This window comes from Fragaria vesca, linkage group LG1 (assembly GCF_000184155.1).
Source record: "Fragaria vesca subsp. vesca linkage group LG1, FraVesHawaii_1.0, whole genome shotgun sequence".
Classification (NCBI taxonomy): Eukaryota; Viridiplantae; Streptophyta; class Magnoliopsida; order Rosales; family Rosaceae; genus Fragaria; species Fragaria vesca.
The window spans coordinates 4,483,050-4,497,553 of NC_020491.1; the positions used below are offsets into that span (position 1 = coordinate 4,483,050).

The 14,504-nt window shown below is 35.8% G+C and overlaps 2 protein-coding genes and 1 non-coding gene across 3 annotated transcripts; 2 read left to right on the plus strand and 1 right to left on the minus strand.

Moving 5' to 3' along the window:
- Window positions 1-3,965: 3,965 nt before the first annotated feature.
- Window positions 3,966-5,683, plus strand: LOC101307528. Its single transcript, XM_004287390.1, has 2 exons — window positions 3,966-4,104; window positions 4,549-5,683. The coding sequence occupies exons 1-2, from the start codon at window positions 3,976-3,978 to the stop codon at window positions 4,672-4,674; spliced, it is 255 nt and encodes an 84-aa protein (XP_004287438.1). The 5' UTR covers window positions 3,966-3,975; the 3' UTR covers window positions 4,675-5,683.
- TRNAW-CCA lies at window positions 4,382-4,453 on the plus strand. The gene has a single exon. It is a non-coding gene; the product is annotated as a tRNA-Trp (tRNA).
- On the minus strand, window positions 4,536-12,309 carry LOC101298640 (probable rhamnogalacturonate lyase B-like). The gene is made up of 15 exons (XM_004287360.1): window positions 11,954-12,309; window positions 10,302-10,423; window positions 10,152-10,211; window positions 9,756-9,869; window positions 9,544-9,663; window positions 9,259-9,400; window positions 8,966-9,136; window positions 8,481-8,636; window positions 8,271-8,377; window positions 7,870-7,960; window positions 6,145-6,286; window positions 5,814-5,970; window positions 5,525-5,641; window positions 5,272-5,398; window positions 4,536-5,153 (listed from the first exon to the last, which is right to left on the minus strand). Exons 1-15 carry the CDS (start codon window positions 11,993-11,995, stop codon window positions 4,905-4,907), a joined length of 1,917 nt encoding a protein of 638 aa, XP_004287408.1. The 5' UTR covers window positions 11,996-12,309; the 3' UTR covers window positions 4,536-4,904.
- Between the last annotated feature and the right edge of the window lie 2,195 nt (window positions 12,310-14,504).

Sequence of the window (14,504 nt, forward strand, 5' to 3'; positions counted from 1 at the left end):
CTTTGTTGTATATATATATATATAGGGAGGATCTAAAGAGAACCTCCTTATTTATTAGAATTTGAGGATTTCTACTATTTTACATTAGTAGATGATTTCTTTTAATGATCTCAATCGTTGATCTTCTAGATTCATATGTAAGAAACATGTCTACAAAATTCAACTAATTTCATAATCATTTAGTTATTCAAATTGATATAAATAATTGTAGGCCGTTAGATAAAATTAAAACTAATATTGTGCTAATCAAATGGTTAAACGTTTTTTATTTTGGCTAATTTTTTGTAAGATTCATATGTGGGTAAGTAACTAGGGAATTGGTGGTTTTTGATTGTCAAAATACATGATAAAACTAAAAACATCCTTACTTTAAAAGTTTAAAGAAGTTCTCTCTAGATCCGGACTATATATATATATATATATATGTTGTGTGCCCTAGCACATTTAAAATTCTAGCTCCGCTAGTGAGGGTGAATGTGAGACCTCGAAAATACTTAAGGAGCTAAAATTAAGTAGTTTGAGATATAGACTGCAATCTTGTCAAGTGTAGATGACCATGAGAAAGTTTTTCAAAAAAAATTTGGAAGTAGTGAATCCTTTCTAGTCTAGTGGTTTGATAATGAGGAACACTGCACGACTAGTCTAATGATTTTCATGGAAATTTTTGGACATCGAATGTATTTACTTTGTATTACAGCATTTAGAGAATAAGGAAATTTATTGAGAATGCAGGGGAATTAACTTGTGATTTGAACCGTCTATTTCAATCATTGAATAATCTGAGCAGTTGGTCCAAAATATACAAAGAGCAGATTAGTCGGACACTCTAGATAACTCTAGAAGCTTGGTGAGCTCGAGATGTTTCGGTCACCGACAACCCAGGACCTTGTTCCGACTAAAACTTCTCCGTTTGGCTACGACTTGGTGGCGCTGATCCCGTCTTATTCATCTCATCATGGCCAATTTCTTTGTAAATTTGGATTGATTAGTTCAACGAAGGAGGAGAATCGAAGCCGAGTAGCTTTCGAATTTGCAGAGATTCTTCTAAGTTAATCGGCGACGCTTTCCAAAACATGAGGTGAGAGACCTCTAACCTCTTCTACTCGTTGAGTTCCATATCTAGTTGTATTAATTTTTAGATTTTGATCATGTTCTGAACAAATTGGTTTTTGGGTGTTATCGGTTATCGGCGGAGCTATCGTCATCGGCGGTGTTACCATGCTCCTAGGTTCTTCTTCAATGTCTAGAAAGAGTATTGGCATCTTGTCGAGTTCGATCAATTGCTAAGAAGGTTGAATTGGTGAGTTCGAGTAGTTTTTGCCACCACTGCACCACCGTTTGTGGTGAATGCCTAAGTTCCTTCTTCACCTTGATTTGCATTATGAATTGTGTACTAATGTTTAATTATGACTTAAATCACAGCAGCTGCATGTTTGATGATTTGGATCAAGTTCATAAGAGTGTTAAGGACTTTTAGGTTGCTTCATGATGGATGCATGAACAGAGCAGGGGATTGTTGTACAATCTACATCCAGAAGAGTCTGGGGTATCAGTGTGTTCACCACTGAATCTAATTAAGGTGAAGGTGAGCTTCGAATTTATAATCATGCATGGGCTACAAGTGTTTAATATAATACTTCTAAGTATTGATTCGGGAATTTGGAAATGGATTATGTGAACGGTAATGGTTGATGGAATGTCATATCTGGGAAGGAAGAATGTTTTAGATTAATCACAACGGTGTGATTGGTAGACCATGAGAGCTTGAATATGCATGTTTGACTTTTTGTATGAGTGGCTGGGCGTAGTTGTGCCTTTTATTTGTTAAATTGTGGTCATTGGAGGAATGGAGTTGAACTTCAGCATTTAAATTTGGTCTATTGAAGATGACATACTAGTCATCAAGAATGATACTAAAATGGTAGTAATGATCTTGTTTGAGCTATATGACTAAGTTGATAAGTTACAAGTTGGTATTCATGACTGGTCGGTATGAACATGTTCCTAAAAGGTCTCATGGAATTTGAATGATAGTTATAAATTAGGAATGTGGTAATAAGGAATTAAAATCTCGATTGGTATCCATAGTAAATTCAGGGACATGTTATGGCTACAAAAACTAAGTTAGTTCTTCTCTAAATATTATTACTATCATTGGTTTAAAGTGATTTAATGACACTTGAGTATTGTCAGACTATGACTCCAGTTACCTGGAACAAGAAAGATGGTGGTGTTGGCTTGGGAAAATAAATGGAAAATAAAGCAGCAATATCCCAGGTAGGGGATTCTAGACTCTTCTTCGCTGGTGGTTTTCATATATGATATATGAAAAATGATCACATGGCTGTGATTGTTTTATTATGAAGATTTGATATTTTTATTGCCATGCTTGTTTTCAAATGTTTTTCGATAATGTGTGATGACCTGAGAGTGAGCGGGGCATAGCGACTTCCTTGGGTTTCGATCCTCTAAACCTCTGGAGGGGCTGTACAGACTAGAGGACGTCTAACATGCTTTGGTTTACGGCGTCGCTCCTAGGCGGTATGGCATAAATGGATACTCTCGCTAGCCTTGTCGGTATGGACGATATTAATTGCGGTAAGGTTGTAGTTGGCATAAAGAGACCGGTCATCAGGTTTGTGTATTTGGGCCCGCATATTTTTTCGAAATAAAACTTATGCTTTATGATTTGATCTTCACTTATATGTTTCTACGTTTTCACATACTGGCCAATAAATTAAATAGTTTTTAAACCTAGTTGGGTTGAGTCTTATTGAGCAGCTAGGAAGAAAACTCACCCCTACAACAACTTTTGAATACAGGTACTGTGCACAAGAACGTAATTGAGCTGGATTGAGTTGGGTGTGCATGTTTGATTAATGTTTAATGTCTTTTTCAATTTATTACTATATGTAAGGTTTTCATTATGTATCTTCATCACTTGGTACATTTCTGTCTAATTTGAAACCCTTGTTTACATTTGCTTGTCACTCAGCTAGCTTATTTTATTTATAGTCCAGTTACTCAATTGTCAATGAACTATGTTTTCAGTTAATCCTAATAATGTTTTACTTGCGTTCTTAATTCACCCAAGTTTTGTCTTGTGCTTTATAGCTTGATTTTTAAAGGAAGTATACTTGTTTACCTGATAATGTTTTACACCTCAATTTAATTAACACTTCCGACTTTTACTCTGATTTTCAATTTAAGGAAGCTATAGTTATTTATATTTAAAATGCCTTGCGGGTCTTAGAACTTGAGTGATGGGCCTAAGCTTAGGTTCTAAGAGTACGTGGCACTGTAATGTACTTGATTTGATGAGGTGCAAATCGGGGCGTTACAGTGAACATTTCTCATATAGGAAGATATATATCCTGGTTGTATCCGGTACGTCATCAGATGTATAATTGCATTCTGTCCTCTCTTTGAATTTTTTAGGTTTTCTTTCGATGTCTTGTGATATCTTGTTTTATTTTCGTACGTACTTTTCATTTTCGATATAGTTTCTACGTCTTTTTATTGTAATTTTTTCATTATCAATTATACGTTTGTCATTTGGGTTACTTAAGAAAAAAGAATTACGTACCATCTACATTATATGAGATCGAGAATCACTTTCTCAATCTCTTGGCCAAATTTTCAATCATGGAATACTAAATTGAAATCATTTTAAAAGAAAACAAACATGCCACCATTTTAACGTAGCCAACGTGCTCTTGGACTTGTTCTTGACCAAAGCAGCCATGTCGATCACTCTCATCAGAATGATTATATTCGTATAGCAAATCCATTTTTATCTGTAATAACACAACACAAATAACGAATGACGCGTGGTACAACCAAAACGTGGATGTGTTATCTAGCTCCCACGTACTTCTGACTCTTCCCAAAGCTACTAAACGTGTTGGACTCCCCCGCCTGAGCTATCTTTTATAGCAATTAGTTCCCCCAGGTAGTATTGCAAATCCGGGCACCATGGAAGACGGTGCTAATAGACAGCAAGCAGAGGTCTCTGGTCTGTCTCGCATGAATAAGGGGTGCTTATCTTTTACTGCTTCGTTGCAAGAGGGTTTCCGCTATGTCAAGGCCTTCTTTGTTGGTCAGGTAATTAACCCCCTTTCATGGCTTTCCTGTGTAAATTTCTTGGTCAGTAACACTCTTTCTTTCTTTCTTTTCGATCAAATTATTAACGTTCTCAATCTAGTGCCTGAAGTTATAGTAGACCACTTAAACCATGTAACTTGAGGGGAAACAAACATAGTAATATATTATGAGCCGGTGAAAATGGGTACAAATGTGTACTAGTGTAGGAAAGCAATTAAATTGAAATCGTCCAAAATTGTGAATGTTATAATATTTAGACACTGCTTTATAATATATTGGATCTGTGGCGCAATGGTAGCGCGTCTGACTCCAGATCAGAAGGTTGCGTGTTCGATTCACGTCAGGTTCATTTTTTTTTATTTGTAGGCAATCATGTTGATTGTCTACTTGATTTTAGGCATGTTTTCTGGGTTGCATTGTTGATTTGATTGTTTTTGGAAGCAGGCTAAGAGGTTGACAGCAAGAAGTGAGAAAGAAGCAACAGAAGCAGACCTAGTAACTGCCAAAATGCAAGTTGAAGCTACTGATGCAGCCGAGGATACCAAGAGCAGACTCAACAAATCAGTCTAAATCTCAAACACCATGAGCCTTCTATTGCAGTACGTGTGCATTGGATTTTAATGAACATTTATATTTTACAATTTAGTGTTCTTCATCTGGTGTATCACTATAATTTTTTATTGATGGAATAGAACACTGGTAGGAATAATAGTCAAACCAATTTACACACACATCAGAAATACATAATCCACCAATTGATTGATGTTATTTATCCTATTTCTATTAGAGACACATATATCTTAGGTAGAAGTAGAAGATGATGGACCTTCTAAACGGATATAGTCATACATAAGGCCCTGGACAGGGCTGCTGCTCATGGCTTGGGTTAGAAACACTGTATTTACTCCTTCCAAAAGCAATGTGCCCGGTATGTCTATGCTATACAGCCAGTAGAGCCCATGAATTCCATGTCTAGCAATAGTGTTGTCTTTTCCTATCACTCCAGTTGTAAATAGTGGTGAGTCTGTTTTGGAATCATTTACACGAATCTATAAATTGAAAAGAAAGAAAATCAGATTAAGCTTTATTAAGTAAACATAAACTCCCATCCAGATATTGTGGTTAAATATTGTGGCCTGAAAATATGGTGCCTCTAGAATTATGCACCTGTAATTCTGCAACATTTGCAGTAGCAAGGGCAATCCGAAGTGTGTATGGTTTTGTCTGATTGACATGGTCAAGTTGAAACTTGATTTTCCATGTAGTTCCTTGATACTTGCCATCAACCTGCTTCCTGTTTCTCAAAACAACGAGTAGTTAAGGCCATGAAGGTTAAAAGTTTATCAACTGAGACCAAAAAAGTTTCAAATACAAAAGATGAAACTTTGACATAATAAAGCCAAAGTAGTAAGAACTTGACCTGGTAACGTGAGCGAAGAACCAATCTTTAGTATAGTCACTAACACCAACGGTGTATACTAAATCCTCCTCAGGATATAAATCTTCATATCTTTCCCATAAACCATACTGCCTAAACCTGAAATTGTAAGGAAATGACAAGACCTTATAATCAGGGGACAAAAAAGAAATAAATAAAGAACAGTATTGGTGTGTGTCTGTGTAACCTAGGATTCATCATTTCCACATAGTTCATATATATATATAATATATATATACATATATATATATATAAGGGAGTTTGAGCTAACCTGTCAGGATGGTTAACATAAAGTTTATTAAGATACTTTGGATTAGGATCAGGAACATAAAATTCAGCTGCAGAACGATCAGGGATGCCAATTTCCCACAATGTTGGTCCACTTCTTGGCGGTTTATATACAGTATCACCAATGTCAATATTACAACCTGCTCAATAGTCAATACAGAAGGTATTGACCAGATCAGTTGTAATTCGACTCAATATTAGGTTCTTCAATTTGTTTGGATAAAGAAATGAGAGGCAAGAAACCTTCTTTGATTATAACTAAAAAATATCCTGTAAGTTCCAGTGAGAATAATACAAGTAGAAGAGAATTAAACCTGCGGTTATGTTAATAGTTTCATCATAGCGATAATCTCCTATAAAACCAGGAACCCATGCATATAGATCATAGGCGCCCTCACGTATATCATTTATAGTGTAATAACCATTCTCATCTGCCCTTGTCCAGAACTGGTAGCCCTAAAACAAAGGAAAATGCAAAACTGTCAAGCATCGTACGTACTGATCGGTCTAACCAATATGTAAGTCATGAATATATTATATATGAGGAGATCATGAAGTAGAGAAGGCCATTTTTGATCAGTACACAATTCTGCAGATGACTTATTGAACACTACTTCATTGCACTCAAATCCAGGGCACATTGGTTAGACACTTAGACAGTTAGACTGAAACACAAACTTCATTTTTTCCAGAAGAATATGAATATAAAATGGTTAAAACACACCAGGCAGGGGCTTAATTTGTTGAGCTCATAAATGCAGGAAAGTCCTTCATCTCATATAAGGGAACATGGAGCTATAACATTTTTTTTTCTTGCTTATGTCTGTAAGTCTAAGAACAAAAATTTTAAGCCGTCCATTTGGCTCGACAAGTTTTTGGTAGGCTTCATCAATAATACATCGACATCTTGCCATATGCTGCATAGGGCAAGCATTTCACTTTCCCTCACCTGGGCAATGAGGGAATAGCGCAGAAGATGGTCTACCAATGCCTCGCACTTGCTCACACAACTCACAACAGGAACTCCCAGAGAAACTCCCCGTAACTTCCATCAGTTGGCTAATTAGTCAGGAACTATATATGGTGTTTAGTGTGTGCGTAAACTCAAATTTTCGGACAAGATCACAAAGCTCTTGTGTGTTCTATTATGGGTCACATTTTCACATTATGGAAATACATAAATGTGACAGTCTGATTGAATCACAAGTAGTGTGATAGAATGTGATTAAACCATGAATTACGGGTTAATGTACTTGACCGAGGTTGTGACAGGATAATCAAAATAAAGCTATGCAGATAGTGTATTTCTATCCCATATTTTGATTCATACCAGTTCTCCAACTCACCCACCCAATGAAAGAGACATTATATGAACATTAATAATTATAAAAAAAATTTAAAAAAAAGACATTATATGAACAGAGACATTAATGTATTAACAGTACGTTCATCATTTCCACCTTGTAGGAAAAAGAAAAGGTTCCACCTTTAAAGAATAGACAATTTAGATTTTGGAAGAAACTAAATAGAAAAAACTTGCAACCGACTCTTGTGATACTCTGCCATTCAAGTTCTCTCATGAAAACCTATCAGTTTCTCCTGTTTGATTGTCCATAAACTTATCACATACACCTGATCAGTTTGCAAATAATGAGTTTTCTTTCAATGGAGTTTAGTGGTTACTTTTGGTTAAAATACAATATGATCACTAGACTTATGCCTATGTTTATGTTACCCAACAAAAAGCCTAGTTCATCGTTCTTGACTTCTTTTTTCTCTTTTATTTTCTTTTCTTTTATTTATAGTGTTTGTAGACTTTTGATAATAACAGAACAAACCTGTAGTCTAAAGATGTATGTGGTTCCTTTTATATAACTTTGAAAATTGTTAGGATCGTAAGTTTGTAACCTATTGCAGTTTAAGCATGTGTTCTGCTGCTTGTTGTAAGACTTTGTTAACTGTTTATCAAAGTTATGAAGCTTCAATGTATTATTAAACAAGGCAACGAGAATTTCAACATCTTTAACGTGTGTTATCACCTTGCAATCTCTCTGCCATGATCCAGGGTCTCCAGGGGGTGCCAAGCCCACATAAGCACCTTTGGCGAGTATGTAAGTGTCACTTAAGTACCTACCAGGCATAAGATTCAGTTTGTAGATCTTCAAACAGGCTTTATCAATTAATGCACCGATCAAATAGTGATATATATGAACAAAACATGATAGGTGATGTATATACAACTAGTCCTAATTCCATGCCAGAAGCTCTGCCATACTGTTAACAACTAGCTTTAGCTTGTTTAGTAATACATATAGCCATATAGGAGCTCTCCATAACTAACCAGTTAGGATTACTCTACACTGATGATCTTCAAAGAAGGTCTGAATAATTATTACAGAAACTGATAGCCTATAATAATTAAGGAAGTCACATAGATTACCTATCTTGAACCTGTATTCTGCCACTAAGATTACCCCGTTCATGTGATGGTGGAAAGTCGGTAGAAGCTGGAAACTTGTAAGGCCAAGTTTGTACTTCTGTCACCATCTAAAGGTTCAAAATACCCTTAGATTCTTAATTAATAATCTTTGTCTAACAAATAGTGCGACTAAGTGACAATAATATGGGGAAAATTTATGGACATTTGAACCTGTTTCTTTGCATCCTCCCAGAGCGACAATGAGTCTATTGCTTCGGGTGTGGAATTGAGATAGATAAAAATAGGACCAAACACTTTCTTCCATGGCTCATCTGGCTTGAGCTTTAGCACAAGGTCTTCTCCTGAATAGTGAGCACTGAGAAACATCTGGATGTAGTAGCAATATAATCATCAATATAAAGTATCAAGGCTGCTTATTCATTCAAGACTTCATTGAAAATTAATCATGCTTAAATGGAATAATTTTTGGAAATACCGACGTACACACTCAATCCACTTTTATTGAGAAAATGAAAACAATTTCCATTAATATACCACTATTAATTCTCTAGTAGCTGAAGATGTGCTTCGACTGCTCTATATATGTAGTTGTAGACCAGATCCAAGTGTAGGGATGTTATTTTGATACCTTAAGCATACTATCCAGGGTTTTCTTAATTAGTTATGCTAAAATGTTTCATGAAAGAAGAACTTACCGCAAGACAAGTGGGACCAACGTGCGAGGAGAGGTTCTGTTTAAGAGGTCCGCCAGATCGAAACTCATTGCTGGGTGTTATTTGCCAGAACCCTACGGGTGGATCCATGCATATCCAACCGTGAACTTGCAAGTTCTGGTTCTTGGAGGAGTACTGGTACTTGTCATCCACCTGCAGTTGCATGATGGAATATTGGAACTGGAATAAGTTTTTCATCCCAAACTTATTGTAATAGCCATGGAAGGCATGTGTACGTGTGTCTGATAGAAAAAGTTTCACATTTAGTTTAGTACCTCTCCTTTGAATTCTGGCTCTATGGGATTGACAAGAAGAACTGCCTCTGGAAAATCTAAAACTTCGCTTCTATCTGGTAATCGGTCATCAGGAAGAGGCATATTTCTTTGCCTGTTATCTGCTATGGCCATATACTGAAACCTGTATTCATCTCCACTTATAAGTGCATGAAATGTAATTATATAACATAATTGATCAAAGATAAAATTCATGAATTAATATATGAGTTTTGTATAATTAGATGATTAGATGATTAGTCAAATTAATGTATTTAGGGTACATACTTATCTTTTCTGAGCTTGAATGTAATCCTGGTCTGTGGAAGGTTAAATGGAGGCCATTCTTTCAAGTGCTCATAGATGGCATACGAGTAGAAGCCTGAGGAATTACGAAGCATTATGAACCTGAAAATTTATAAACTTTATATCATATATCATGAATACAAATCATCATACATACATAATATTTGACAAACACTTTCATGCATTGATCAAACCTTTTGTCTATATTTAGCGGGACATGCTTGTTCTTATGGTTCCAGTTTCTTGTGAATGATATCTCTACCTGTTCCTCGCTTTCCACTATTACAGTGAACTTTGTTCCTTTAATTCTGTATATGGATATATAAAACAATATTAAGCGAAAAAATAGATGCACTGCTAAAAATTTTAGCCTAAAATGCAGGGCCGTCTAAAGAGCAGATCGAACTTGGGTATGGGGCCGTAGGGCTGCCCTAGGAGAAAGCAATATGAAGTTATTCGAATGCATTTCTTTGGCCAAGCATAAGGCAACCTAGCTATGCAGACTTGCAGAGTTTGCGAGTCAATTCTCCATGTATACAAAAGAGAAGAGAATGATTTAGATTAACGTGGAGTTGTAGTGCAGCTCATACACATCAAATGTTCCGGTTGTTCCGACACTTCCTGCTTCACTCCAAACAAGGTCCCAATACCTTCAATGTTCAAAGTAATTTGTAAAATTAAAACATAAAACATGTAGGCAAATATGATAAATGACGAGGGCCAGTAGAAGCAGTACGTACCCTCTATCAGATTCTTTATTCTGAATTTCAAGCAGATTGTCGATGCCATTATATTGTATTCCAGTTATAATTCCACCTGGTTTTGATAGTGTAACTTGAAGTATGCCGTTATCCAAAATAACCTGCAGTTTGTGCATATATCGTTGGCCAAATTAAAGAAATACAATCGAACTACGAAATAATAATAGATCATCAATTAAGTACATTGGCAGCAAAACGTCAGTGGGCGCATAAGCCTAGTCGCCTCTACCTAGGACGTCCGCCAAAAGAAAATTTCTTTTAATTTTCGTCGCTCTGGCACAACCAAATTACCCAACTTTGGTTGTTTCAGAAGGAAGGATACAAAGTTGCCAACCTCCTCACTGGGGTGTCTAGTTGGAAATTAAAAGAAATTTTAAAACTTAAAAGGATCAAACCTTCGACCACTCGGCTATTGCAAGCTCTTTCTCTTCATTTTGTTTTATTTTAACCATGTATACAAAGAGGCAAACTAGACACCTCTGATCATATTTGCAAAATGACAGTAATCAATCCTCTTATACGAAATTCACTACAAGTCCATCAGTATTCAGTATCCAGCTTTCCTCATGATATATACGCATCATGCAAGTAACTATGACCAAACGTTAAAAAGTAACTCAAAAACTTACTAGAATCTACTGTGTATACCCATTTACTGCATACATATCCTTTTTAATATCTATGTTTTTTTTTTAATTTAAATAGAGGATTAGAGGATATTAGCTCATCTGCAACGACCAATTTGAGACGACAAGCGCCGTCCCACAACCCCGAAAGAAAATTGGTCATCACATCTGGGAACTCACCGCTCATCCCTCCATTTATATATATATATATACACACACAATGTTGATTAGGTGCGGACGTCCGCACCAAAGTTTTGGTGCGGATTTCCATTTTTGCACCACTTCCCGATCGAATTTCCTCAAACTTCCATCTAGACATATCTAGATAATCTTGTGTAGATCATCTCTGCAAAATTTCAGCCAATTTGGTGATCGTTAAGGTCCTCAAACTCGAAAAACAAATGGACGGACTGAATTTTGTCCCGGTTGTGTTCATACAAAAAAAACTCGAGTTTAAGGGCCTTAACGATCACCAAATTGGCTGAAATTTTGCAGAGATGATATACACATGATGATCTAAATATGTCTAGAAGGAAGTTTGAGGAAATTCGATCGGGAAATGGTGCAAAAATAGAAATCCGCACCAAAACTTTGGTGCGGATGTCCGCACCTGATCAGCATTGTATATATATACGTTTTTCTGTTATATACCTGAACCGGACAGAATACAGGCCATCGATTTGTTTTTCGATTTTGAGGGCCTTAACGATCACCAAATTGACTGAAATTTGTAAAGATGATCTACACAAGATGATCTAGATATGTCTAGAAGGAAGTTTGAGGAAATTCGATCGAGAAGTGGTGACAAAAAATGGAAATCTGCAACCAAAAATTTTGGTGCGAACGTCCGCACCTGATACGTGTGTGTATATATATATATATATATATATATATATATATATATAGATATGTTGTTAACGTATAATGATCATTTTCATATAGAGACACAGGTCTCATGAAAAATGAAAACAAGACTCTTGCAGCATATATCATTGTATGACTTACATGATGATCCTGAATATGCAATTTCACAGCTTGGGACGACATTGCAATTGTGAGGACTCCCTTTGAAATGTGATATGTGGCTTAGAAACCCAGAATTCGATCAACTACTTCTCTGCAAGTCATAATGGCTTGGCCATATATAGCTCGATTTTCTTATCGACGAAACGACCATTTGGCTTTTAAACTTAGAAATGAAGGATTCTTTCTGATGCCATTTCTTTACTCAGTCGTCACTGCTACAGTAGACGTGTTGGGGTGTCAAATGTTAAGTTAGCTTAGAACACATCATACTTGGTCATGACTCTTGAGTGATGCGTGAAACGCTGTGGCCTTATTCTCTAGCTTATGAAGTTATGATGATTAGCTAGCAAAGAGTATTACGGTTTTCTAGTTCATCATCATCCAAAAGTTGTGATATTGATCCAAACAAACTTCACCCAATTAAGCATCTAATAAAATGAAGGCCGAGAGCGAGAGTATCAACGAGGCATATATTCTCAAAATAGAGGTGACATTATTTCTTTTGTATATACAATAAATTTTATGATAATGTTGGGTAGTATCTAGATCATTAATTTGATCTCCAAAACCCTAGCTAGTTGTACGTATAGTTAACATGGAGAATAACCTCTTCTTTTTTTTCCTCTTTTTATTTTACTCCTTATTTTTATTTGATCGGTCAAACGATGTTGCCAACTTTTCAGTGATTCCATGCAAATCTCTCAAATAAATTTTGGTCTAGCTTCCTTCGATCAATATCTTAAAATAAGTCTTTTTAATTGAAGTTACATGCATATATACTTAAGATAATCTAATACATTTTCTTTCCTGTGTTTTTTTTTTTTGGGTTCGTAGAGAAACTCTTGTTCGCATGTCTAATTATTTATAGCAACTTCCCTTTGGTGCATATATAGCTAGATCAATGTAGTACATATCACATAGCATGCATTTCTTTGTTGACGTTTAGAAGAAATGAGCTTGGTATTGTACTATAAAACATTTTTCTTTTTCTGATGAAAGTCGATTATGAAAACATTATGATTGAGGAAGAATCAGGTCGAGCATGAGCCCGAAACAGTTGCATTTTACACTAGTATTTTCAATTATATAAAGGGTCCGGATAATGGAACCAGGCCCGGCCTTGGTGCTTGGGCCCTGGCCCAGTGCAAGCAGTGTCCATGCACCAGAGCCAAGGCTGAAGGGGCCCAATTTTTTATTTTTTTTTTCAGTTGTTATATTAATTAATATATACTTATCATTAATATAAAATAAAAAATAAAACCATAATTATAGGGTTTGGAAAACCCTGTTGTCGTTCAACTCTTCTCCTCTTTTTTGCGTCTTCTTTATTTCTCCATTCTCCAACAAAAATCTTCTTTCAATCTCTTCTCTCTCCAACTCTTAATCTTCTCATCTTCTGATTCCTTCTCCAATTCAAATACCCGTTGCATTAATTATGGAGAAGATCCGTTGCAGCAATAAAGGAGTTCGATTGGTAATTGATGTTCTCCGGAACCAAAAATCTTTTGTCTGCTCTCTCTATAAATTGTTCATAATCATTCAAAAATTTTCATCCTCTCTCAATTTCACATCTTCTCTCTCACAATCCAGTTTTGAAAGACTGGAGTCACTGGACAGAAGGTTCCTCTGAGTTTCACCACTCCGAATTCTTCTTTTTGGGTCTTGCCATTGAAAAAGGTTGCTTCGAATCTCCTTTTTTTAATATATTTTATTTTTTCTTTCTGAAATCATGCATTTGAGATACATGAAATTTATATATGAAATTGTTCTTATGTTTTTGCAGAGAAGATTGGAATTTGGAAATGTGCGTCGGATCTTGGGTAGTTGGGTTTGATAGAAAGAATTGAAGTTAGCAGTGTTTCACTATCCAGGTTCTATTGTTCTATTACTTTATTTTAATTTTAAGTTTAAAGCAATATTCTATTACTTCATTGTACCTATTACCGTGACATCTGCGGAAAAGAGTTTTTCAAAATAAAAGATGATAAAATCTTATTTGCGGACAACTATGACTCAAGATAGGTTGAATGGATTAGCAATATTGAGTAATATTGAAAAGAATATGTTGAAAGCTATTGATGTTGAACATATAGTTGATGATTTTGCTTCTAAAAATGCAAAAAAAGAAGTCATTTCAGATGAGATGTGGTTTATATGTGATCTTTATGCAGGTACAAGAGTTGCATATTGATACTTATTCTTGTCTTGGTGGTTATCTGGTTTGTTTCGTTTATTCTCATGTATTTGTTCTTTATAATTCTAGAAGCAAGGAGCATGGTGTGAAGATGTTATGGGATGGTCCAATCTCAGTCAAGCTGATCATACAGGAAAAGCACTTGGAGGCAATTAGTTTCAGCTTAGATTTCTCTTTGGTTTGTCATTGTAATCTTTTTAATTTTTTCTTTTAAGGGGTATTGGTTTAATGTCCCCGTCCCCCCCCCCCCCCCCCCCCAAAAAAAACTTGTATCATCTTTTAGCATATCAATAAAAAAAATTTCATGCATGGGAATGAGCCTCCTAGCATTGCACT

What these genes read in the sequence shown, in the direction of transcription:
- LOC101298640 (XM_004287360.1), bottom strand. Translation starts at nt 11,995, where the DNA reads ATGTCGTCCCAAGCTGTGAAATTGCATATTCAGGATCATCAT. An exon ending in TTGGTCCCACTTGTCTTGCG is followed by an intron (nt 8,637 to 8,965) that starts GTAAGTTCTTCT and finishes TACTACATCCAG; the next exon opens with ATGTTTCTCAGTGCTCACTA. An exon ending in AACTATTAACATAACCGCAG is followed by an intron (nt 5,971 to 6,144) that starts GTTTAATTCTCT and finishes ACTATTGAGCAG; the next exon opens with GTTGTAATATTGACATTGGT.
- LOC101307528 (XM_004287390.1), top strand. Translation starts at nt 3,976, where the DNA reads ATGGAAGACGGTGCTAATAGACAGCAAGCAGAGGTCTCTGGTCTGTCT. An exon ending in AGGCCTTCTTTGTTGGTCAG is followed by an intron (nt 4,105 to 4,548) that starts GTAATTAACCCC and finishes TTTTGGAAGCAG; the next exon opens with GCTAAGAGGTTGACAGCAAG.